The sequence below is a fragment of the Tigriopus californicus genome, chromosome 8 (assembly GCF_007210705.1).
Source record: "Tigriopus californicus strain San Diego chromosome 8, Tcal_SD_v2.1, whole genome shotgun sequence".
Classification (NCBI taxonomy): domain Eukaryota; kingdom Metazoa; phylum Arthropoda; class Copepoda; order Harpacticoida; family Harpacticidae; genus Tigriopus; species Tigriopus californicus.
Window position 1 is genome coordinate 11,340,883 of NC_081447.1, and position 25,295 is coordinate 11,366,177.

At 43.9% G+C, this 25,295-nt stretch overlaps 4 protein-coding genes and 1 long non-coding RNA gene across 7 annotated transcripts in view; 4 read left to right on the forward strand and 1 right to left on the reverse strand.

Moving 5' to 3' along the window:
• LOC131885288 (uncharacterized) overlaps positions 1 to 16,449 on the reverse strand; it is a 28,348-nt gene extending 11,899 nt beyond the window's left edge. For 2 of the 3 annotated variants that reach the window (XM_059233304.1, XM_059233305.1), the window contains exons 1-12: positions 15,750 to 16,449; positions 14,441 to 14,739; positions 12,797 to 13,021; positions 12,541 to 12,674; positions 11,979 to 12,113; positions 4,769 to 4,881; positions 4,624 to 4,664; positions 4,461 to 4,525; positions 4,209 to 4,386; positions 3,922 to 4,064; positions 768 to 864; positions 119 to 325 (exon numbers count right to left, since the gene is read on the reverse strand). In XM_059233304.1, the coding sequence (XP_059089287.1) occupies positions 119 to 325; positions 768 to 864; positions 3,922 to 4,064; positions 4,209 to 4,386; positions 4,461 to 4,525; positions 4,624 to 4,664; positions 4,769 to 4,881; positions 11,979 to 12,113; positions 12,541 to 12,674; positions 12,797 to 13,021; positions 14,441 to 14,701 (1,599 nt within the window). In that variant the 5' untranslated portion in view covers positions 14,702 to 14,739; positions 15,750 to 16,449. The remainder of the gene's footprint in view (positions 1 to 118; positions 326 to 767; positions 865 to 3,921; positions 4,065 to 4,208; positions 4,387 to 4,460; positions 4,526 to 4,623; positions 4,665 to 4,768; positions 4,882 to 11,978; positions 12,114 to 12,540; positions 12,675 to 12,796; positions 13,022 to 14,440; positions 14,740 to 15,749) is intronic. The other variant, XM_059233303.1, reaches the window with a different exon arrangement.
• LOC131885299 (uncharacterized) lies at positions 6,131 to 9,025 on the forward strand. The gene is made up of 3 exons (XM_059233317.1): positions 6,131 to 6,279; positions 6,341 to 6,536; positions 8,749 to 9,025. Exons 2-3 carry the CDS (start codon positions 6,348 to 6,350, stop codon positions 8,869 to 8,871), a joined length of 312 nt encoding a protein of 103 aa, XP_059089300.1. The 5' UTR covers positions 6,131 to 6,279; positions 6,341 to 6,347; the 3' UTR covers positions 8,872 to 9,025.
• A 932-nt stretch (positions 16,450 to 17,381) lies between the features above and the next one.
• On the forward strand, positions 17,382 to 18,887 carry LOC131885300 (uncharacterized). The gene is made up of 2 exons (XR_009373819.1): positions 17,382 to 17,596; positions 18,436 to 18,887. It is a non-coding gene; the product is annotated as an uncharacterized LOC131885300 (long non-coding RNA).
• A 1,630-nt stretch (positions 18,888 to 20,517) lies between these two features.
• LOC131885298 (uncharacterized) lies at positions 20,518 to 22,858 on the forward strand. Its single transcript, XM_059233316.1, has 3 exons — positions 20,518 to 20,637; positions 21,200 to 21,593; positions 22,364 to 22,858. The coding sequence occupies exons 2-3, from the start codon at positions 21,390 to 21,392 to the stop codon at positions 22,646 to 22,648; spliced, it is 489 nt and encodes a 162-aa protein (XP_059089299.1). The 5' UTR covers positions 20,518 to 20,637; positions 21,200 to 21,389; the 3' UTR covers positions 22,649 to 22,858.
• A 125-nt stretch (positions 22,859 to 22,983) lies between these two features.
• LOC131885290 (neuroligin-2-like) overlaps positions 22,984 to 25,295 on the forward strand; it is a 41,165-nt gene continuing 38,853 nt past the window's right edge. Inside the window, exon 1 of the mRNA XM_059233309.1 lies at positions 22,984 to 23,645. The gene's annotated coding sequence lies outside the window, so the exon portion shown is untranslated. The remainder of the gene's footprint in view (positions 23,646 to 25,295) is intronic.

Genomic DNA, 25,295 nt, shown 5'->3' on the forward strand with positions numbered 1-25,295 from the left:
TTCGGCATGCTTCGATTACATTTATACTGTATGTATATGCTACAACAAAAACTTGCTCCAGATCTTGGGAGGGGGGTTAAATAAAAGTGTTAAGGATGGAAAAAGTGGCGGTGCTTACCTCGTGAGACTCCAAGATGGTCAACGACCTCGGAAAGACTTCCACTTCGGGTTTCGAGGCTACCATCACACTTCGGGCGGTCGAGCTGTGCGTGACAAACGGCCTCGTGCCCGACCAACCGTGTTTCGCGGCGCCATCCCCCGTTGAGCGAAGGGAGCTCCGCCAAACCTCGAGCGGGATGAGGGCCTGCAGCTCCTCGTCGGATACCTGTTCCACCACGGGTCCGGGGGTGGATAAGAGGAGAAAAACGGACGAGATTTAAGAACAAAGAAGAGGGATTTCTTTGTCTGAGGAGGCTCGAACGGAGGCTGCCGAGTAAAACAATACAAAGAAGGGGCAAGACGAACATCGAGAGAGCAGGGTGCTAAAGATAATTTAGGGGACCCGAGGGAAGCATTGTTGGGCACCAGTACTTCCTTCACGGCATTTCTCGCTCTCTCTCACTGTTCATAAAAGCACTCGCACTGACTGCCAAGCTCTAAATGAACGACGGACGATGCCATCCATCCCCCCGCCCCACTAACCTTCGGCAAAAGTCCATAACCAATATGATCTACATTCGGAAGGCGAGGCATGCGTTTTTTGCAACGGGATATGCATTCCTTTTCTCCCGAAGTTTCATGGGCCCTCGTTCCGCTTTTTTACTCACCTCACACTCGAAGAGCCCATTATCTTTCTTGCCCAAATGCCTCAACGTGAGGACACTCGTGTTGCCTCTAACACCAATGAAACTGGTCTCGACGCGCCTGGAAATAGATATATACGTGGTGAGTGTTGATGAAGTCGTGAGGTCGCATATCATTCTTCTAGAAAATTATTCAGTCTACTTAATCAGGAACCGATTAACGAACAGCTTTCACATCAGATCGATCCAAATCAATATCCTTTTTTCCGTTCTTCCCTCTTTAAATTTGCCGTTTCGGCATGACAAACGACAAAACTCGTCCATGTCGCCGATCTGTGCTTTCTAAGTTACTCAGTGTGCTATGTAGTTCTACCTACATACATACAAGCAGTACAGCGTAAGTGAACGAATTGAATCAAACGGACAAAGATACCAGATCAAGGGGATGAGATTGAAGCTTTTGACGTGGGCCAAAAAATGTCCTGGTTTTGCAAATCTAATTTCCTGTCCGTCTTTTTTTTCGGCCAATCTCTTTCCCCTTCTCTTCTTCTTCTTTACCCTTCAATAATACCTATCTCTCCATTTCTCGACAACGTCAAGGGTCTGCTAGCCATCTTGACTCGGGTTTGTTATATGGTCCAGGAGCTCGAGGAGACCCTTTCTATATCTGTGTTCCCTGATTCCCCGAGTCTCTTTCGGTTTTCACAATTGCTCAAGAAAGCACTGAAGCGCATTGGGACTATCCTTTAAGGATTCAAAATGGGGACCCTGGTCTGAATCGAGTTGGATTTGCGTGATATCAAAGACTTTCCCGGGTTTTCAATTAAGACATGAACAATGTCCAATGTCTTCGGGCATGAAACCTAATGGAACGACCCGTCAACATCAACAACTATTACTGCTACGCCACCACCACCGACCACTAGTTCTCAGAGCACGCCACCATTAGAACCAACAGTGGGTCAATCCTCGAGGTTTTCCAAGACGAGGACACCAACTTAAAGTGTAACTAAACTTCTGGGACAGCCAGCAATGATGAATGGTCGAGCATTTAAAGGGTTTCAAAAGAAATCTTCCTCGCGGCGTTTTCCATGATTTCCTTAAAAACACCCGACATGCGGCATTTCCATTTTCTGTCATCCACTGGATCCAAATGAAGCCATGATATGTCGTGAAGAGTGTTTCAAAATGTTTAATGGGTAGAAGAGTGAACCCTTCGCCATTTAATCTTGTGTTATTTATTCCATTGGCTTTCCGTTGGCTGCTTCCCTCTTCACCCTTCAGCAAATGTGGCTCAAAATCGAGCCCGGACAATTGAACAGCGAGCCAATGGATCGGAAACTCATTCTCCCTTCTTTCTTTCCCCGTGGTCCGTTAACGGTCAAGCAACGAGCAGAGCTGCGCAGCCAATTCACTGCACGTGGAGGCTCGACCTCTTCATTCTCGAGGAAAAAAGGGACGAGGGGAACAACAGTTGGAGATTCCACTTCCCGTCAAAACATGACACTCCAGATTGGCTACCTCCCATGTCGCTCTCTGAGAGGAAGCTCACAGAGGCTCCCAGAAGCTCACAGCCAGCAGTGTTCCAATGTTCCAAGAGATGTCCAAGAGATGGAGAAGGTCTGGGAAGTACTCGTAAGTGGAGAAATACTCTGGAGGGATCAAGACACAACTTGTTGACTCCAGAGAGAACCAGGGAATCAACACACAACCTTCACAGCATGAAGACGAACATCCCCGACCAGTTAGTGAGGAGCACCGCCCCACGCACGAACTCTGGGTTGTCAAAACGGGCAGCAGGAGAAGGAAGATGGCTTGGCAGAAGACGAGAAGTTGGTTGGACCTAATTTGAAAGATGATCATGGATGTCTCTTCAGGGGGTCTTTCAGGATAGCTTCAGGAACATTCTCGTCGAGCCAGTTCGAGCGTGCGTGGATGGAAGGTCGACCATCACTGAACTAAGTAGCATTCAAAGTTATCACAGGGTTCGCTGAAGTTCTCTAGGGGAATTATTTCACTCTTACATCATTGGAATGCGACAGTAGCTTGGAAACAGCTTGTTAGGTATACAAATCACATTGAAGATGGTTGATGGGCGTTTTAACACGTTAAGTGACCATCAGGATATCGCAATCAACTTCCAAGAGCTGCTCTACAACAGGCTAAAAATTGGGTTTAAAATGGTTCATCTTTTTTTTAGAATTTTAAGTGAAAACTTATTTAATACCTGGCCAGACAACCAAAAACTGCTCCCACTGCTTGCATGCTCCCACGCTTTATATCTTGATTTTTTTGGTTCACAGATGGTGCTTAAATTACACCACTCGCCTTCACGCCGAAATGTGAAAACGGTAGTCTTTGAATTTTCAAAAAATGTTCAACATGTAGCTATGAGCGAGGGAAGTCTTCTATGCCCATGACGCAAATTACGAACCCTTCGTATAAACGGCTCATGGCATCATCAGCAAGTCAACCAATCGGAACTCCCTGGCCAACAACCGGGCCATTTATCACAATATGATTCGCTCCTCCACTCACGGAGTGTTGGGGGGGGTTTATTGAGGGGGACCACCGCATTCTTATTCTTAACTGAATGCATGATCCATTCATTCAAGAATTCATAGCCAGGGAAGGCAGGAGCTCTTTGGAACGGCATCAGGGGTAGAATCAATTCCCTTCACCCATTTTCACTCTGAATTTGCCTCCTTGAGTATAAAATAGGGCGGGGGAGGATAGAGGATAGAGAAGGGGGGGACACAACGAAGAGATAAGCTTGAATATCTAATGCAACAACATATTAGGTTTCCTCATAGGGTGCTCAACCCGAGTTCATGGGCGAAAATATTCCACTCAAATGGCACATTGGAGAGCTATCTGCCACCCGAAAGCACCCAAGATGAACACTTTTGATCATGATAAAGAAGGCTGTAAATGCAAGGGAGCCAAGAGAAGCAAGAGAAGCAAGAGAGGCAGGAGAGGCAAGGGAGGAAAAAGAAGAAGAAGAGGACGTGCAAAAGTTGCCTAAGATAAATGAAATCCATTAGAGAAGCTTAATTCCGCGAGAGGTGAAAGACAACAGATAAATGAAATCCATTAGAGAAGCTTAATTCCGCGAGAGGTGAAAGACAACCACCAATATGCAACAAGGCCATCAACATGTTGGCCTCCTCGGACTTACTTCGAAACGTTGGGGCTGACCAGAAATTGCCGGTCCTTGATCCATTGGAACGTCTTTGGGTTAGATGATCCACCCTCAGCGAGGCAAGTCATATGCACCTCGTCGTCCTGTTTCAAAATCCCTGTGGGGCGCATTTTCACTTTCTGAAAGACGATTCGCCATCAATTTACCCGCTGAACAAGGCAGACAAGTCCGATACGCATTTATCATGCATCTTATAGTAGAATGTTGAATGTTTGAAACAGTTTTTGTCGCATAGATTAGACGTGCTTTGAACTTCTTCTTACCAGGGCACATAATCTTTGATGAACTCGTTTTTGGGAAAGAGTGTCAGAGTAGAAAGGACGTCGAGGGTGAAGGCGATAATAAGCCTCCAATTCGGGCAAGACGACATTCCCAATTTTTCTGACCACGTCGGGGCTTTTCGAGTAGAAATATAAACGACCACTACGCTCCGCATCAGACCTAAAGCAAGAGGCAGTGGATTTGTGAAACATCATAGCATGTTTTTTTTATAAAGTGTATGGGTTTACTCATACCTGACGAAACTTTGGACTTCTTCTGATAGACGACTCGTTACATTTAGCGACAGATATTCGGCGATCTAAAATCCAAACAATACCCATTGATCTTTCTCGGAGGTGTTCCAATGTATTGAGCAATGCCTTAACGGCCCATAAAGGTCTGTCTAATGATACGTACCTCTTCCAAGTTGTTTCCGATAGAAATGGACGCCATTTCATCTGAAAGCAATAACGGGGTCAACATGGAATCAAGTGTACATGGGCATTGCTCCACAATATGATTGCCGGGGTATAGTTTTCTTGGACTTTTTTCTTTCACTCACCGTCACAGGGATCACGCGGTGCTGAGCTTATTCCAGAGGAGAGATCAATCTCGCAAAAGCGTCCGGTATATCCTTTTTCGCAATGGCAGTTGAAAATTCGCGAGGTGAAGAATCTGCAAGAAACGTTCCAAAATTGACATCGCATTTGTGAAATCAATAAATAACATGTGACCACGACTAGCGACCATAAAACATATTCATTGAACACTACTCGTGTGTACATATCTACACATTATTTTCCCTCGTTTGTTCATTCACATGTATCTGTTATGTTTCATTATGCTCCAGTTTTGCTATTTCACTTGTAATTTCCTCAAAGCAAAAAAGTGCGCGTGGTTCAGAGACCAAAGAACTATAAGCTGTAATTTAAGAATGGCTCTAGTGACTGAAAAGTAAACTCCCACAAAATGTGTTGTTTTCTCTTTGAGTAGAAATGGCAAAAGTTGGACGGTTTAGATGGGCGAAAATGCTGAGCATTGGGATTCGGCATTGGGAAGCAAACCGGTTAGTGCAACCCTCTCGAATTTCTTCTCGACGTACGAACAACACTTTTGTCCGAGTCTACTGATAAGTAATCACAATTTCACCAAAGACAATGTTCAACACAATGTGTTTCCACATTTGGATCAAATGCGCGATACATATGAGCGGCAGTGAGTATGCTCTGCGCTGCCTCTTATACGAACAACGAAAGGGATCGTGTTGAAGATTTCTTCAGACAAGAAAGTGAGGGACTGCCGCGTTCCTCCATGCATTGAAATCCATGGACCTGACGGCGATTGGTTCCAAGCTTGGCACCGTGTCTGCGTGAGCGCGATAGTCGCGGATGATGATGAGCTAGAGCTTGAACTTTGTGCTAAGCTTGCACAGTAATTCTTTTCAAATTGGGATGAACGGTGAGCAATTACCTGATTGCCTCCAACGAATGACGGAAGAATTGAGGCCACCACAGCTCGCTGCGATCTCTCTGGCAAACATACACGTACGTACAAACATCAACTTGTACACCCACCCCCTCCAGTACCATCACCGCTAAATAGCGCCACCAGCATGGGTAGGTAGTCCATCCGTCAGATCCCATTCCTCAAGGAACCAAAGCATCCTCGGCAATTTGCACCGCAGTCAAACAATGAGAGGAATGAACCATGCATGGATGGATGGACGGATGGACCACCATCAAGTTCCTCGCAAGCCTCTCAATTAACATCACGTCCGTTTTAATTCCACACAAATGGGCATAGATTTTTTGGACTCAATGTAAAGTATTCATTACTTCATTCGTTTTGATTAATCTCAAACGTGTTACGTAATTATAATGATCCTACTGACAGAAAGAATTGGTTAACTGCCACACCATCACATATTCTCGTGCCCCATGCTTCACACCGAACTTCCACCGATCAGTTATGGATTGGGCGTTTAGCTATAAAAGGTCAATTGTCATTGGTCAGAAGGTCTCAGTTTTGGGTTGCAAGGAGACTACCAACAGCAATAAACTCGACTTCATAAACGTAAGTCAATTGGGGGCCAAATGGAGTGTAAGGCCTGGTTCACCCTATTCCATTCTTTCAGAGTAACCATGGTTCCACGACAATCCCTGGCTCTCGCTTGGTGCGTCATGGCCTTTTGCCTCATTCTCAGTCATGTCCAAGGGACATCCAGCTACAGCCTCCGAGGATCTCCGAATAGCATAGGCACTCCCAGTTTCCACGAAATTCGTCAATATCCGCATATTGCAGATCTTTGGATGGAGGATTGGAAAGACGGGGTAAGAACTTAGCAACAAGGGCAACCCAAAGATCTTGCTCATAGGACATCAGCAAAATTCCATAAATGAAACATAATTTTCACCTATGTACCTAGTCACGGACTTTTAGAGATACGGACTGCAAACGAGCTTTCCGCCAAATCGGCCTGCTCTTGGTCATAACGACTCTGAGCCAATTTTTGAAAAAAGTAGAAAAATAAGAAACGTAGACTTCCTCAACTAAAGATAGGTCATTTTTATTTTATTTCATTGTAAAGTGGTTCGTTTCAAAGTTATGGTGTCAAATGCTTATATAGCTGACCAAGAGCAGGCGGAATATTCGAATTTCATTCAGTGTTTACTACATAACTTTGACCATATCTCCTGAGTTCCCTCAGCATAGGTTTGGGCTCAAACTGGGCCAAGTTCAGCTATTCAACAAGATCTTGTGGTCGTATGAAGTGCTTATTTGAAATAAAGTGAACGGATTAGGAGACGAGAAATGTGCTTCCGTTTGCAGCCCATATCTTTAGAAGTCCGTGACCTAGTCTACAAATAGCGAATTAGCATGTGTGTATAGATTGGTTCCATACCTCAGGAAACAGAACAGTGTTGCCTATGGGCTCGATGTGACGGCGAATAATAATTGAAAGATAAGATTCGTCCCTGCCCAAGTTTTCAGGTCAATTCCGTATTTACCGCGGAGGCTTCACGTGCGGTTTAGGCACACCTTCATGAGAAAATCTCAGTTTGTTCGAACAACAAAGTCCTCCTGTCGTCTTTGATTCTCGGACTTTTTCTGTGTTCCAATTCGCTCTCTCTAATATTCGTCATGACTACGTAGGATCTGATCCAATAGCATCTATAAAGCCAAAATTGGACAAGTTTTTGACCCAAGTTCTAGATCAATCCTTTATTCACCTCTTATTCGCTGATTGATCAGCCATTATAAATCATTGCAATGAATGATGGATGGATTTAATTCACTTGAGCGCTACCGGAGGTAAGAAAAAGTGAGAGAAACAAAGGCCAAAATTATCAACCTTATGAAATTGCTCGGCTAGGATAAACAAACCAGTGATGGGGAAAATATCAAGAAAGTGCGATCTGAAGACCAATTCCCCATCCAATTCTTGAGTTGGACAAAGCCAGCAAGAAATGCATTTCAAGAAAATTCAAATTGATTGCATGTCATAGTGACTCATAGTCAAAGGCAGAAAGTTTTTTATTACAAGTGGTTGTTAGCTCCTTTAGTTACTTTTTATTTTGGAGAATGTCTTTTCTAAATATTCGCCGAGCACTAAGCTACCTTCAGTGTGACATTAATAAAGTTCACGCATTTCCGGTCTTGATGATTGAATGTTTGTGGACGACTAGATGAATTCATATCCGTGATTCATTTGCCTTCAATCCGAGAACCAACACTCGTTTGGGAACAAAACGAAGAGAGAAAAGTTTTTCATGAAATGCAACACCCTAAGGGGAGCTTTGGAAACGGTAACAAAAAGTTATATAATTGTTGTGCAAACTTATCATTCCAAGGTGGGGAACGCTGTCAAAGCACTTCCTGACAGCCACATTTTTTTAGCAGGAAGGCAGTTATTCAAATTGAAACGAGTTGAAATGGCACAGTTCCGAAAGAGATTTGTGCCAAATTGTTTCTTCTTCTTCTTCTTCGTTGTAGTATTACCCGCACTTCTAGGAGCGCTAGGGTCGCCAATTCGAAAGAAAGAATTGCACGTTTCCAAATATTTTGAGAGGGCATTCGTCAGCGAGTTCAATGGCAAAACTCACATAAGCGCACCAAATGAAAACGATGAACCAGCTTCTGAATCTTGGCCAGATGGGAGTTTCAAGAAAGCAAAAGCCTCCCGTAATATGCTCTCGTTATACCGCCATTTATGTATTTGTGTTAATACTATACAAGCAAGGACAGGGCAGTGGAGTTTCTCCTAATTTGCTTTCGCCGACGGTTTGCCTAAGCACTCTTTGGTGTTGAAATGAAGTGGTCGAAAAATTTGCAGTCACGTCACTCAAAACTTTGCAGACAGGCGAATGTCGGAAACAAAGCGACTTTCCCACTACTGGTTTGGATGATGAAATGCTAAAAGGCCCTCTTGACTCGCAACAAACATTTAAAGCCAGAGAAACCATTGTCGTCACAACCAACCAGCACCATCCTCCACGATTTATTTTGTGTCTGATTGGCACCACTTTGTTCTCTTACTTGCAGGGTGCCAAGCGAATCAACGCTGGAGCAGGGATCTTCAAGAAGTACAACAAAGCCAGGGTTCTGATGGGAAAACGGTCCCAAACCCGTCCCATGGATCAATTTGAATTCAACGACGAGTACTAGAACAACACCTTCATATATGTATATGAGCACCACTGGTCGTCGTCGTTACATATCTTTTTTTCCGGGGAGGATTATTGCCAATTCAAATTTATGAGGTTAATATTTCACGTTTTTTGTATATTCTGCTGAATACAAATTTGTTTGAGGCTTTGAAGTTGGAAACGAGTTCCATCCTATTTCGTCATAAATCAGGAGATCGCAATGAGAAGGTGTTGTGTTGGGAAGAGGGGACTTGAAATCCTCGAAATTCAATCTAAAAAAAGTTATTCACTCGCATCTCGATCTCTTCCTCTTTTCATTTCGACGTGTTCCAATCTGTTCGTCAAGTTGTTCCACTCTCAAAACTTTTGGTGACAAAAGAGAGCCCGCTTATCTGGCCGGGCTTTTAGTCTGCTGAGGAGACCCTTCTTTTACCCTCATTGGGTGCTTGTCTGTGCGTCGTATTGCTTGCCAATGTTCCGTATCCCCATGACAATGGAAACTCAAACAAGTGGAAAACGCTCGGAACCACCTTTCATGAGACATAGAGTCCTCGGATAGTAGGGGACTCTCTTCGCACTGGAATCTTCGGTTGGATGGAGCCAAGAGATGCAATCCCTACATACTTTTTTATGGATATCCAAGGATTCACCAATAATGGGGGTAAAAAGAGCTCTGGCTCAACCAGCCTCTCTCTCTCTCCCTCCCTCTGTCCCACTTACTCAAAGTAGAAATCAATGCGGCTTCTTTAGGTTCCTTTTTTGGCCTGCTTTGCACACAAGAGTTGGTGCGTAAAAGCTTTCTTGTCGCTCCTATCACGATGGTTTTTGAAGAGATCATGACAGTTTGCTGACAATTCAGTGGTCAATTTCTTCTTACCAGAAGACGACGATCCACCAGCGATGGAAAACGAAGCACGAAAGCAGACAATCTTTTCGGATAACATTGTATTCAATAACGGAATCAAGAGCAGCTTTGTAAATGGACAAACGATTGGTAGAGAATCAAACCAACAGAATTTGGTCGGTATTTGGAGCTGTTTCAGAATCCAAATTAAAGATATTTCTATGGAACATATCAGTAATGGATTGTCACTCAAGTGTATGGGGAGGATCCAGAGAGTCGGACAATGACATCTCGTGGGATGCGCACCAAGCACTTAATCGAGGGCAGAAGTGACAACACGAAACTAAAACAGCCCAGCAATATTTGCTGAGAACCAGTCAGAAAGCTCGAGGCCTCAAAGAGAACTTGAACTCTCTAAAGGGTTAAGGAACAGTTCCAGACGCGATTCCAAACGAAACAATCCCGAGGATGTGCGATCAGGATCTGAGTCTCGGCAAATTAATGCCATAAATCCTTAACTCTGGATTCGAAGCTGACTTGAGAAATTGCTTCAACAGTTCAACTGGAGCAACATTTACAGTGTACACTCGACTCACCCGAGCCAAATTGCGCCAAGTCGCTAGTTGATCTCTTCAGGGTTGCCATTCTGGCTCAAATCATTGGCCTTTTAAACCTTTTTACATGACTCGGGAATGACCCCTAATGTCCTTCGGGCCGACTCTGTTGTCGCTCAACCTGATGCGAATGATGACAACGACCACATGTTGGTGGGATTGCCGAACAGGGACCAAAAAACCGTGCACGACAAATGACCTCGTCCAAGACAACGATAACGCTCATGTTTACGGTTATGTTTTGAATGCATTGCAAACAACGACTTCCTGGAGGGTTCAGTGCGTCCAGGATCACGTGCCACCTTGAAATTAGGGCGGTCCTCGGACGAATCACTCCGATGAGCTCAGATGCTTTACACTACGGGTGGTTCAGCGTTTGGGTACAAAAGACTCGGTCGATTTGGAATCTCGAAGGGTTTTTGAAATTGGAACAACTCACAACGAAGATTTCAACTGCCTATTGTTCTCTCGTTTTCGGTTTCCTTAGAATGGCCTTTTGAAAAGCCTTGGAACCTTCTTCTTTTTTCTGTCGTCTTCTTCTTTCCATTTTATTCCTCTTCCTCCTTGGGGCATTTTTCCCGGACCCCAAAAGCGACTCCATTCCCATCATTTCAACACTCGGCGATAACAGAAACAACAACAACAACAACAACAATAATAACAACAACAACAACAGTGTACCATTCTCTGGGAGTTCACAAAATTCGACATCCGAGAGATTCGGAGAGGCACGTCCGGAGAAAATTGGGTGCAAAATGTTCGCCTTCGCTTCATTCACGATATTATCCAATCCATAGAACAGATTTACTCACTCGTTTGAAAGCCGTTTGAGAGTGACTCTCCTATCCACTAGTGCATTATATACATCACGGACCTTTTCAGCATCCAAACAGATAACAATGCCTTGATATTGTCAATCGGAGAGTTCCCCCAAAAGGTAGTCGAAATAAAATTGTCTCGGGGTCAATTTCAGCCCACAGAGGTCCGAGGCAACAAAATAAGCTCCAATCAAAAGAAAGAATTTTCAAAATCAGACAAGTGTTGCTTCCATCACTAGAATTGGCCACTTTTCGGCTGACTTGGATTGATTTCTGACTTCTAAATGCTCACAGTCGGCATCGAAACCAAAATCAACAAATAAGTACCATATATGAATGACTGTCAAAGCCTTTACGAAAAAGGACAAAAGGATCAGTAGGAATCAACGGGACAAATAAAGACAGTATTTTGAAAAAGGGAACGAGCATTTTGATTGTTGACAAAAATGTCACCCCCTTGACTTATTTTTTCAACAGGAATGATAATCTTCAGACGAAGATTTTCGTATCAGAACAAGTCACGTCATTCGATGAAAAGTGTTGAAATGCGTGATATAATTTTATTTTGAATGGAGAAAAATCAGTAAATAAATACAATCTAATTTCTTTCTTCAATTCACGTTAAGCTTTAATCTAACCAATCAATTAAACTGTTCAGTCTTTTATCCCATTTTCAAGAACTGCTTCCTCAGAGGGTATTAAGATCTTTCCTGGCCTATCACTGAGGAAAGCAGTGACGTTTTCTACATAAACAATATTCACCCAGTTCCTCATAATATTCCTACATAAACGCAAGTCGGACGGACGACCTCTTTCCTTTAGGATATTTAAACTCAACGTGTCAACTCACTTGCACTCTCCGTGATGATTACACGTTTCGCGGGTGCATTCGTGAATATCTGGGTGGACGTCGCATTTTGGGCCTTCAAATTGCTTCTGAGCGATGAAAGGTCGGTTGGGTGACTTACACGAACATTTAAACGATCTGCAAAGAAAGAAAGAAAGAAAAAAAGTCACATCTCATTGTTTCGAGCATTTCGTTAGCTTCATCCAGGACGATCCGACTGGGATGTCGACATGATGATGGGAGAATATTAATCATTCAGAATGGCCTGTCACAAAGCAGCCACTTCTCATCTATTCAATTCATTTATACCCTACCTCACCTTCACCTTCACCTTCATCCATCCAGCGATGATGGGAGCTAGGTAGTCAGAAAGTGAAACCGAGAGAGAAAGGGATCACATTACGACGAAGGCTCTGATCAAGTGATCACTTTCCTGTTGCTAACTTTAAAGACAACGAAACAGAGCAACTCTGATGTGGCCAGACGTGCCCGTCACAGGGCGATATGAATCTTCCAAGATACGAATTTTCAGAAAAACATGGGTAGTCGTACGAAATGTGCTTACTTGAGACGCTTGGTGTTGTAGTCAACTTGACAAATTCCATTCATACTACAACTGGTCAAGTTGCACGCATCCGTTCTCGGGTTGATATCTCGGGTAATCTCGAACGCGATTTGTGACCCGAACGAATCAAAAACCTGTGGAGACAATGATTCCTTTTCAATAAGAACACTAACGGTGTTAATAATAAGAGTGACATTTTTCGAGTGCATTATTCATCATGAAACGAGGACAGGTATTAGGTAAGTATTTTACTCACGTCCACGGTCCGCTTGTGAACAAAGTTGAATCCGTGCTCGGCCGAGATATTCAATCTAAATACGATCAGGTCGAAGTTACCGTGCAGAGGGCCAATTCGAAGTCGCTGGAAGTCGTAGGAAATCTCCGAGGATTGGTTTCGAGATGTGAAGCCCGATTGTTGCCACTCTTCGAACTCACTCCGATTAAGCGCCGATATCGAGAAATAGTGTTCGGACAAGTAGAACTGGAATCAGAAAAAGGGAGTTCAACTTCAACCGTCCTTTTTTTTAGTACTATTAGACCTAGTATAATTCGTCGAAAGAAAGTGAAACTCACGGAAATATGTTAAACGTGGGCAAAACCTTGACATGGTCGAAACTATAGCCTTGATTGATTAGCCCAGAAAATTGAAAGTGCTAGTCAACATTTGTGTCGCTTCGAGGTCTAGTCGAGGTTTTAAAAAATGTGTTTTTACCACATCAATCAAGGCTATAGCGAGCAAAAACAGACCTTGAATAAGTTTTTAAAGTTTATCCTATGATATGATATAATTCTACGTAATAACGCAGAATTGGGCTTAGATGTCTATACTTCAGTAGGTGTCCGACGAACGACCAATCGGTTGGCTATACAATGCAATAAACCGGTTTGTGATCAATACCCAAGAGAGCAACCATTGTACTGTTTAGCCAAATAAAGTCTAAAAGCCAAAACAAAGAAATCTAGGATATCTAAGTATCTGAAGACTTTAAAACTGAAATATATTAAGATGTCAAAATAAGTACCACTGCTTCCCTAGTTTGGGTCTCACGTTGGGGCTTTTTCTGTGGGGTCCAATAAGCAGAATATGAGGTATCCATTTGAACTTAAGATTAAAGTCTTATTATTGGCATTTGCGACCGGTGGTGAAGTAAGGTGGACCACATTCCATTTAGACTGAGAGGGGTCACGGTTATGAGAAATGAAAATTTAGCTAATTGCGCTTGATTAAAGCAATCTCTTGGTTTTTGAGGGATGTTTCCAGCCTCCATATATTGTTGATTATGTCTCATTTACTTCCTAACGGAAGATATTTTGGGGCCAAAAATTAATTCCCTGGGAAAAGTTCATCATCATTGCTTTTCATACAACTGCTGTCTAGCTTTTTAGTTTCTATGACAATTATTCAACTTAAAAATTTCACCTTCGGATTTCAATAACTATCAACCTTGACAGTTATTTTCTAATCAAAAAATCAGCAAAGGAACTCGCATTGAAAACAACACATGGATTGCGTTCCGTTTTCAATAAAATATCCACTCGGTAAAAAGTCAAATACGTTCTAAATCAGTCATTTTAGGGTTTTGCCTCCGAAGGCGTGATAAATAAATACCGAACTGTTTCAAACTATTCCCGGGATGTTCCAAAACGGAATGCCGTTTTTATCCAGGCCATCTCGATACCAAATGCTCATCTTTTTGTATCGTTTTTTTGACTAAAATATTCATTCCCTCGGATACCCAGTAACCTATCATAGTCTTTCCAACCATCCCACTGGGGGGTCAAGCCAAGCCAATTGAGATGACTTATTAAATGTTAATGTCCCCCTCCTCTCCCTGAACGATAAGTTTTCCACCACTGGTTTGGCACGTTTTAGCCTGATTACATTGTCTCCTGGAAGTACCTGAGTGAAATAGATTTGAACGAAGTGAGTGTCTTGAAGCGCCGAGTAATCCAATACCCAGACACAGGACAAAGGCAGCGGGAACCAATGCGGGAAATTGGGCGTCTCCAGGACTCCTGCGCGATGATGTGAGCCAGCAATGATTTGGGTGCCATTGTTACACACCCAAGACCCCGTGTCCCTGGAGCCTTCGGACCCCAGGGGGGCCACACCGACGCTGAACAGGAACACCCAAAGAAGACATTGTCGTATTGCTCGCATTGTGGCGCCCGAGGTCAATTGGAAACGGCGATGAGCATCTGCAAGGAGAAAAGTGCAATGCCTGATGAGATGTGATTGGTTTCCCGAGGGTCCATTTCGTAAATTGAACCACCCTGGTCGATTTTGATGACCAGATGCATTAGATTCGCACTCAAAATGTGGCTGTTCAATCATAGATTGTCACCCATGACGAGTCAACCATGTCGAACATTTTCTTCGAATATGCATTTCGAACTTAAGGTGGCCGAGGGATACACATAAACATAATTTGCACCAGTCATCGCCAGTAACGGGCTATTAATTCGCATTTTAAATGTTTCTCAACTGGCCTTTGCGTTCAATGGTGGTGGTGGTGGTGGTGGGGGGGGGGGTTGTAATTTGGTTCGGCGGGTAGTTGTTACCAGTCGAAAATCACGATAGCTTTTCGTTTCTCGTGGAATCGGGGTACGCGAAACAACAAATATTGATTGTTTTCGGGACATGGATGAACTCGAACTAGGCGAAACATGAGACTTTGTTCCTCTCCACGAAGTTCCAGATTGGCGCTTTCTTCATCTTTTTTGCTCGCCGAGTGAATGAGATGACCGAGGAAAAAGAGGACGACCGAGTGCCAGAGCGACAAGTTCAATTTGAGTTCGAGGGCTACATACGGTCCAGAACGTGTTGAACATTCGCATTGCTGGATCAGAGTGATTACCGGTATCGAAAACAAATCGATTTCCTAACTCGCCAAAATATCTTGGCCTGTTTTTCTCTCCGAACTCTGAACCCCTGGGGTCCAATTTCCGCACGTTTCTCTAACCTTAATAATGGTCATGAAATGTGTTAAAACGTTCTGATCTCGATGACGCTTCCGACTTGGATGACAAAACAATCCCAAGAAATTGATCAAATAATCGGATTCAATGAAAATTAAGTCACACAAGTGTGAAACACAAACAAATGGTAATTTGCACTATTGAAGACGACGCGCAAACGAGGGGTGAAAGTTCGGGTTCTCAATTTAAACGTAACAAAATGCTAAAATTTCTACCAACTGTGTTCTCACCCTAAGAAGTTCCCAACATTCACCGGAAAGAAATGCGTTGGGATCGCCCTCGATTCTGGGGGTGCTTCGTGAAGGGCGTGTTTCTGGCAACACACTGAAGGTCAGACTCGTCCTTTTGTTGTGATTGTTTTCAACGTGGTCTTCTGAGCTTTCCCCCTATCTTCTGTTCTCTATTCTCCCTTCCCTCCTTTTTTTCTTGAAGGATTGGAACACTCGCCTTTGGTGGAGCTTAAGGGGTGGAGAAGTGGGAGAACTAAGAAGAGCAGGAAGGAGAGGCTCTGTTATGAATGCAATGCACAGTGGCGGTGGTGATGGTGGAAATGGAACATCAACAACCAACCTCGACTGTGGGTGTCCCAAACCCGAACTTTGGGCCGTCCTTTTCCCACCGAATTCACACGCACTCCTCGCTCAGTTCTAACACTGCCAGCATGCTTTCAATGAGCAGAGGACAGACACACACCACATGCAATGCTGCTGAACTCAAGAGCTAACCCTGAGGAACACCAATTCGACCTTAGATCGAGGTTCGGCTAGGGGAAGAAAGATGGTGAATTGATGAAGACTGACACTGGAGAGACAATGGCTTGGACTCGATCTGAATGGCTTAATTCGTTAGTCCAGACACTTTCCTGATCAATCAGCCAATTTTAGCCAGTCAGAGATCACTTCGGTCCGGAATCCTCCATGCAGTTGGTTACTAACTCGGATGTTTCGAGGAGTCGATCTCAGCGTGCGAGTGAGCGAGTGAGCGAGCGAGTGAACGAGTGAGCGAGTAGCCGAGTAAGCCAGCCTCACCCCGATGGATACATGGATGAACAGAAAGAGTAAAGGATAGAATGAACGTAGGTGATGGAGGCAAGCAGTCTCTAGGAAAAACCAAGCATGCAAAGGAAGCCTAGACGAGAGCGCCCTGAAATCGCACGCCGCCGGTTCTTCTCCCAGAGAGGCTGCCATAGATCTTGGAGAGCGAGACGGGGAGGAGGCACCGAGGAGGGCGTCCGATTTCGGGCATGGAATCGCTTGTTTCGCCGAGTACGTATGCACTAGTATGCACCAACTTTGCGACCGATTGGAACATGGCAGAGGGTAACGGTCCGGAGAGGAATGTTTCCAGGCCAAACGGCCAGCCAGCAACCCAGAGCCCCTCCAAGTTAAGTGGCCAATGAAAGAAGCGAGAGCCAAAAGCTGCTTGGTCCGTGTTTCGAGCACGCTGGAACCAGAATTTGGGGAACCTCGATGCCAAATCGGTCCAGAATTGTGTTCGAAACACGCCGAAGATCTCGTTATTAGCCAAATCATACTAACTGTTGATATGCTTTGGCTTCATTAACTCATTCGTTTTTGGCACACGTATTTTGAAGCAACAGTTCGTAGCTGGATGCTTTTGTTCCACACCCTGACCCTTCGGAAAATATCTCAATAATCGGAAAATAAATGCTTCCAGCAGGCCCTCATTCATGAATTTCCATTCCATTGTCTTGTTTATGCAATCATCTAAGGAGTTTCGAGCCGAGGGCTTCAAAGTTTTAGGCTACATATCTGTACGTTGGCATGCAAAGCGCCAAATTGGCAAAGGTTAGTCATCGTCTTAAGCGCTCAGGACCGGCGAGCTTTGTTTCCAGGCCAACGTCAGCTAAAAGGAGGAGAAAAAGGAGAAAGAAGAGAGAGGAGAGAGAGGGGTTGAAGGTAGTTGAAGGGGATGGAAATCTCAGGATATGTGAGAAAAAAGAACGATGTGTCTACTATGAATGTGTGCAGGAGGGCATGGACAGGACAAAGGGGTTCATGCGGGTATCTCTCCAACCACCCCTCTGTTCCCGGCAGATCCCAAACAAACACAGAGGGTAGGTAATACCACGGACTTTTAGAGATATGGACGGGCAACGGGAGAGAAAATTTTGTATCCCCTCGCTATTCACTTTATTGGGAAAGAAATCATGCAATGCGATTCGAGATCTGGCATGGCCGTCGAGAACTCGGGAAAGGCATGTAGTGATTTGAATTTTCTGACTGCTAATTTTACTTTGGAATCTTTGGATGAACCGGTCAGGAATGGAATGGTGCTATTGCGATTGACCTTTAATTGGCACGAACTCGATTTCTTCTCTCATGGAAAGCTTATGAAAAGGAATAGGATACGATCGCAGCCTCAGTTTGTTTGGTTTTTTGTACCCCTTCGCGCCCAAGCGCCACCTTTCGGATATGTAGGCATGTGTCAACCGTAAAAATGCCACCGTTTTTTCAACCAACAATTGAACTTTTGTCTCAAAGCGAGCTTCAAGTTTTATCTTTTTATCGCTTCTAGCTCTATGCTTTGTTTTTTGTGTGTAGCAGCTCCGCTTATTTCGACGCTATTGTTCTTGACTCATGCCATAGCCAAAACTTCGACACATCCCTACGTAAGTCAAAAGGGGGCGCTCAAGTGCAAAGGGGTAAACAAAGACCCCCGTGAGCATGTCCTATTGGATTTGCCCTGATTCGAAGCAGCTGATTTTAGCAGGAACACGTTCACAGGCCATGCTTCCAAGAAGTCCGTAGTAATACTAGCTGGAGCCCTTTTTGATTCGTGGTCTCTTAATGTCCGTTCCTTACCTTGACCTCCTTAGTCATTCTACATTCACAAGGTTATATAACCCACAGAGAGGCAGAGTCCATTTTTTCCGTAACTCTTTTTATTTTACAGGTTCATGGATCATGATTGATTGATTTATTAGTGGATCGCAAACTCCATTCTTGATATTAACTGATAAATCAATACCTCAAGCACTTATGTTCTGTTATCAAAAATCTCAATTTTCTCTGAAAAGCAGCGACAAAAACCTGATCAAAAATGTCTCGAAAACTTTCCGGCTTAAATTCTTTTTTTAAGCATTTTGCCGAAAAACAAAATATCTGAAGAGTGGAGGAAAGATTGAAGGTGTCAAAATCAATGGCGTAGTACGAAAAATAGGGCGGGGATGTACCTAATTTTCCATAAGTTTATAGTCGCTCCATAATTGTTTTTTTCACCAATTGGTGAAAAAGAACAAAATGTTATTAGTATGGTTGCCTATTTACAAGGTGACGAAAGCATATCTTACGAGGATACCAATTAATGGTCATTGCTGAAATAAATAAAAAAGGTTATTGTCCATATTTTTTGACGCTGTCCCATAAAATTGTCCTCGATTTAAGATGAAATATTTTTCCCTAAAAATGGAAGTTCCAAACCTCAAGGGACTTTGGAAGCTCATATGTAATAGAAAAATAGCCATGTGTATCTAGTATGTGTATCCAACTCCGATATCTGTTCAAGTTTATGCCAAACCACCTGAGCTGTTTGGCGAATGTACATAGTACACACGTTGATTGAAAATACTGAACCAGACGGCAGATGTTCTTTGCCGGTGACTTAACCATCGTCTGCATCCAGAGAACCACTTGTGCGTTGGTTCGAATCGAGCACACACACTTGCCGTCGTATTGGCTGGAGATGCGGTGGGCATGGACATGAACTCGTACAGGATCTGTCCGTACTCCATACCATCGTCTCCAAGCAACACATGAATCATGCACGTGGGACTCCCCGTCCTGTCCCTACCAACTTTGTGAACAGGGGGAGATGAGGGAACCCGGGAATATGGGGCCATGGGGGCCATGGGGGCCGGTAGCAGGGCCAGCTTGAAGAGCGTCCAACAAAGAATAGGTTCTCAACTTCCCATACTGCTACCCAACGATGATAGATGGATACATGCTTGAAGAAAGTATGCCAACTTCCAGGCCACCGGTCACTCCCTCATTGAACTAGTATGGGCGATTCTGCACGTCTTTTGTGATTATGCAAGATGTCCTACTTTTGGGGGCAATCCTCGATCGTTTACCCGTTGTTAGATCGGGTCAAGCAGCAGAGAAAAATAGGCAAAATAGTTGCCAAGGGACCTGGAAAGCCACGTGGTATGGTTGGCGGAGGAAAATGTGCTGGAATAGACCAGCAAACGATTTCCGCAGAACGTACGTCTCACTTGTACAATATCTTATTGCATATACATTGTACCACATAAAAACATGATGTTGTAAGAGACCAAATGAGTAGGGTAAACTTTATTCTCCCCTGATTAGTTGGCGGTGTTACTTTTTTAAACTTAACCTAACCTTATCAAACCTAACCTAACCTTACCTCACCTAACCCAACCTAACCTAACACGATATTAATAGCCTTTAAGGTCTCTCTCCAAACCTTTGTAACAGTCTGTCACAACTTTAAAAATGAGCACCGCCAACTTATCGGTGGAGAATAACGTTTATCAATGAGTAGCAGAGAAACTCCAAAGCTGTATTCGAGGTTTCGTGATAAATGCTCGTTTTTCCGTTCACCTTTTCAGATCAAAAAGCTTTCAGAACAAGATAAGTCTTGATCTCTCAAATCTCCTGGCTTTTCGTGGAGATTTCCATGGATAAGCAAATAACGGCCGGTCTAAATTTACAATGATGCAGCCAAATAAAAGAGGATGTGCCGATTACAGAAGCAGAAGTAACGAAGCATAACCAAATATTCCATTCCAGGGTCCAAGCGCAGCCAATCTCAGTAGAGCACGGAAACCACCAAGTAATTTTACCTTGCCACAGACATGATATTCATTTCCACCTTGTACATTTTCGTCACAGGTGCAACATCAGCAGATGTATAAACTCCCACTTCAAAGCAGCGAATCACGTCTGTGATGTAAGGTAGGCATACGAGGCAAGTGCATTGTAGGCCCTCGATCGAGAGTGCTCAGGAAGACTGGAGGAGGTAGAGGATTCAAAAAAAAAGCAACAACGTCAGTCACTCGGTTTCTTTGCCAGACGATTGTGGTCGCCTAGTGGCATTTCCCGTGGCTGTGCTCTTCTTTCACCTCAATCTTCAGTAAGTCCGACGATATTCGGCCACACCGAAGAAAATTGAAACAGGAACTCGAAAAATCGGAGCTTTGTTTGATTGTGGAAGAAACATCTCCACGATCATCGTTGGCTGGTGTCAAGTTTCGATCCCTGAATCATTGAATATCTGCCTTGAAGTGCAAAGCAAAGCAAAGCAAAGCAACTCAACGATAAGCTAGTCAAACATTGCCTATTGCCTTTGTTCTGTTCAATAAAATGTTTTTCATTTGAGCGATCTTTATCATCAGTTATCACAAGCACTATCTTCACAACAGAAATAAATGATTGGTGGTTTGCTTGCTTCGTTGCCATAAGGCGAGAAACTTGAAGCACCGTTTCAATTGGTGAATATGAGTGTCGCTGATCTTTGGAAGTGTTTGGTAAATTCCCAAGTGGTCTGGCTCCTCCTTGTCTAAACCAAATCCAACTGGTTTTCTACAACACATCTGTGGCTGAGGCTTCAATTATAATTTAGATAAATCTTATCGAGTTATGTGGCTTATTCAAGTTTAAGACGCAGTAGTTCAGCTGCTGAAGTACTCTTCTAGGAAACCTACATAGGTTGTGACCTGTGTGTCTTTTTTGGACGGAGAGAGAAGACTTCAGAACAAGAAAAAGAGGTTGACAAGGAGACGTTGGTTGACGTCACCGTTCAACTGATCCAAGAAGACGACCTGTGAAAATATAGAACGCACCGAAGACAAAGGACTTAACCGACTATAAGTCTCACACCTGAAAATGAATCGCCTAGCCAATACTAACTTGGACAAACAGATGCGGAAAATCGAGAAGAGCCAGGAGAAAGCCGTCAAAATTCTGACCAAACAGAGGCGGGATTTGACCAAGGCCATTCAGGACAATGAGAAGCTCATCGAGCAACACATGGCCAAAGGCACACCCGCGGAAATCAAGCTCGAGAGTGAGATTGAGAAATTGGCAAAGGTATGCAAAATGTGATGCTACGTACACTTCAACTCTGAGCCAGTGCGAAATCATCATCGGACTTGTTTTGAGAGGCCGTTTGTTTGTTGCGATGGCCTCGTTTATGTAATCCCAAGGTGAACGTGAATGCAAAATGTTTGAAGGTTAAGCGAGCAAATCGTAGGAAAAATCCGCGAGCTTGGGAAAACGTCTGGGAGAAATTTCGGCCCGGAAATGTTTGTGATTGCCACAATGGCATCCAATGAGTTGAGAACGGATCCCAACGAAAGTGAGAGGAGAAACCGACACACTTGGCCCTGGTTTGTTGATGTTACTTTTTGCTCTGACTCGCGAGATCTGTCAACTGTGTAATATCCATTTCTATTTCTGTCTCTGGTTCACTCTTACTCACTTCGGATTCGCTCAATTTAGTTATTTAGCCAGTGTTCAATGTTCTGCTTCATGATCACCTAGTTCAGTCCCTGATGGGGGCCATTGGTCTGCCAACCTAAAATAATGTTCCAGTAGTTGTCATTTTGGCCAATACAACAGCTATCATGACTGCTCCTCCACCCAACTTGAGAAGTCCATGGACAAATTAAGATTGTGCTCTGTCATGAGCAAAGGGCCCTTCACTCGCAAGTCATGATTGATCTTTGGGGGTCTTCCAAATCGCAGTTACCATGGGTTCACATGAATGGTTTTTTTCGTCGAAGAATTGTAGCTTTCAAGACCGATTGTAAAAAGGGCATCATTTTATTTTCTAACTTCTTCTGGATCTTCCTTTGCAGAGGTTGGAGACCATGAAAGAGGAAATGGTACAGGTTCGGATCCGGAGGGAGGAACGCCTTGCCCCTCTGAAAGATCGGAGTGAGCATTTAAAAGAGCAATTGAAGTTGGTGGAATCCCAATTGGACTCTACATTTGTGTTACGGGAGCGCCGCAGTCAGAGCCGCATTGAGTTGGACAATTTGAACGGAAATTTGTCCACTAGTCCTCAGTTTATGTCCCAACAAACCTTGAATGAGGATTACATGCCCAGTTCACCTCCTCCGTATTCTCCATATTCAAGCTGAGGTGCGCATGCATGGTTTCAATCCCGCTCACAACGTATCGTGAACCACGCTTTACTTCCAGTTACTTCATAATTTTTGCGCCTTCCATTAAACGCGTGAATCTACGTGCTAATCTCACGCAACCTCTTCACAAATCTATTTCTTTTTCCTTCGACATTTTAAGTGAATATCATTGTCCCGTTAGCTGAAATAAATCTACTGTTTTTTTTATACATGTTTCAGTAAAAGTTCTAGCACTGCTCATGAGCAGTAATTAGTACATAAGTACACCATCCACCTGGAAAGCCAAACAAACGGCTGTGCTCAAACTTTACGTTCGATTTACGCACGGTACGTACAAATATGCACTACATAGTACACACACAATGGCTCTTCAGTTCCCAACCACCCTCGAATGAAGGGCCTTTGACGGCCTTTCGTCGGTCGGATCTCCCTTGACGCTCCCTTGGCTTTCGGAAGGTTCATCGCGTGGATGTGCTCGCCCAGCGAAGGATGAAAAGAGGCTGAAAAGGAGTCTTGGTTGGCCGTCAAAAGCCAGAAGTGAATCGCGAGTTGTACCAGAAACGAAAGAATCGAGACTTCAGTGTGGTATTGACGGCAGACCTATCGTGAGTGTGGGCATTTTTTGATCGGTGCCAAAGAAAGAAAGAAAGAAAGAAAGAAAAGAGTAAGCGAAAACGGTTAAGGAGACGGTTGCAGCCTCCGGCGAGGTTCTTTTCGAACAGTTTTTCCCCTACCGTGGTTCCTTTTCCTTCTTACTTCGAGCCTGGCGCTTTGTGTGGGATAAAAGTGGAATTGGTGCCACTCCTTTGGAACAATTTTGACGTGACAGAGAAAAATAACATTGGAAATAGCTTGAAGTACCTCTCCGTCGTGGCTGGCTCCTTCGACTGACTGCTGTTTTACATTTGGCAAGAACCGAAGAAAAAATACCAATCCTATTCGTTCCTTGGTTGGTTGTGAAAAAAAGGCCATGACTTGAAAGAAGACAACTCAAGTAAGCTGAGCCTAATCTTTGATACGTTTTGTCTGTCTCGTTTGATTAATGAGGGGCCTTGAAATTGAAAGCCGGGTTTAATCATGCCAGTCTCAGACAGCTACCGTGAAAGTCAGAAACTCATCCTTCTGAGCCTAAGAGGCTGCCCCCCAAATTACTGCTTTACGTTAAATGAGCGCGTTAGTCAAGGTTGAGCTACATCGGCGGAAGAAGAAGAATAAGACGAAGGTACACATCTTAGCCATAACTTTTGGCCAACAATTGCAGCTTCTTCAGCAGCCTTCGAGAATAATTTATTTGTGAAGCGTGCAGGGAAAATGAAATTTCTCGTCTCCGAATCCGGTTGCCTTTTCCAATTCCCTCTCAAGTCAACAGAACCTGCTTGCGTGAATGTCTTTGGTGATATTTCCCCTTCGCCTTCGGGCACACCTCAGTGGGAGTAGTACTTGAATATCTTTTATTCCTCGGGATTTGACTTGGTACTTTCTCGTGAGTGAGTTATCCTCTTGGTGCCACTGTTATCCCACTGTAATGCAAAGATGAGCTTTGAGCAGGCGGTTTGTCTAAAGCCAGCTTGAACGATCGTCCAGTATGGCACAAATGCAAATAAGCCTGAAGATATTTACGAGCTTGCAAAAAAATGCGGCCCCCTGATCAGATTGCTCATTGCTCATCAGGTAGGTTGTGGTAGACCGTACTGCACGTTGAGCAACGCTCCAGGGTTGGATAAACTTATTCTCAAAGATAGGGAACACGGAACCAATGTTGTGGGTTTGTGAAGATATCCAGACGTCGAAATGCCCGAATTAATCCCCCTGAGAATAGGCCCCGACAGTGTGTTTTGTCTCTGAGTCTCTGTTTGTGTATGTTCCATTCCCTGCCCATGTCAAAGTCAAATGGGGGCCATTTCAACCTCAACTGGGTTGAGGATACGATGCACCTCTTGAGATGTTCAACTTTCACAGCATCAACAAGCTCCTTTTGAAGGTCTGACTGATCTGCCTCGTTCGTTCGAGGTTTGTCTTGGATAATTGTCTGAGCAACTTTTCCCCCTCATTTTGTAAGTGTTCCCTAGATAAAAGCATGCTATCACAAGTAACTTTGGAATAACGATACTGATGTGACTCATGTAGCCTGAAAACTTGCACAATAATTCTTCACCGAATGGATAACTCCCGGTTCCATTCTCCAAGGCCCAAGCTAACCAACGGGTTGGCTTGCTGGCTCGCTCCAGGACGACAGACAATGGACGAATGAACCAACCATCCAATGGACGGACAGGCATTGCAAGTTCAGGGATGCAAAACGTCCTCGTCCTTTTCGTCCTCCACACGGATTGGAAGCCTGTTCCCCCAATTTAGAATCTTTTTCGGGGCGAAGGAAGCTGTTGAGATCCAGATCATGATTCCCACAAAATGTCGCGAGTCCAAAACTTTTATCAGGCAATGTCGCCGTGCTATTCAGCATGCTTAATTTTGGCATGGCTCGTCAAACCATAAACGAACATTGTTGAAATGTCAGTGCTGGTTTAAGACCTATAATGGGATCTTGAATTGTCTGAGACAAGATCATATTCATATTTCACCCCGCCTTCAGTTTGGAGCACGACGTGCCCATAAATAAGTCGAAATGCATCTTAATGCGTAAGAA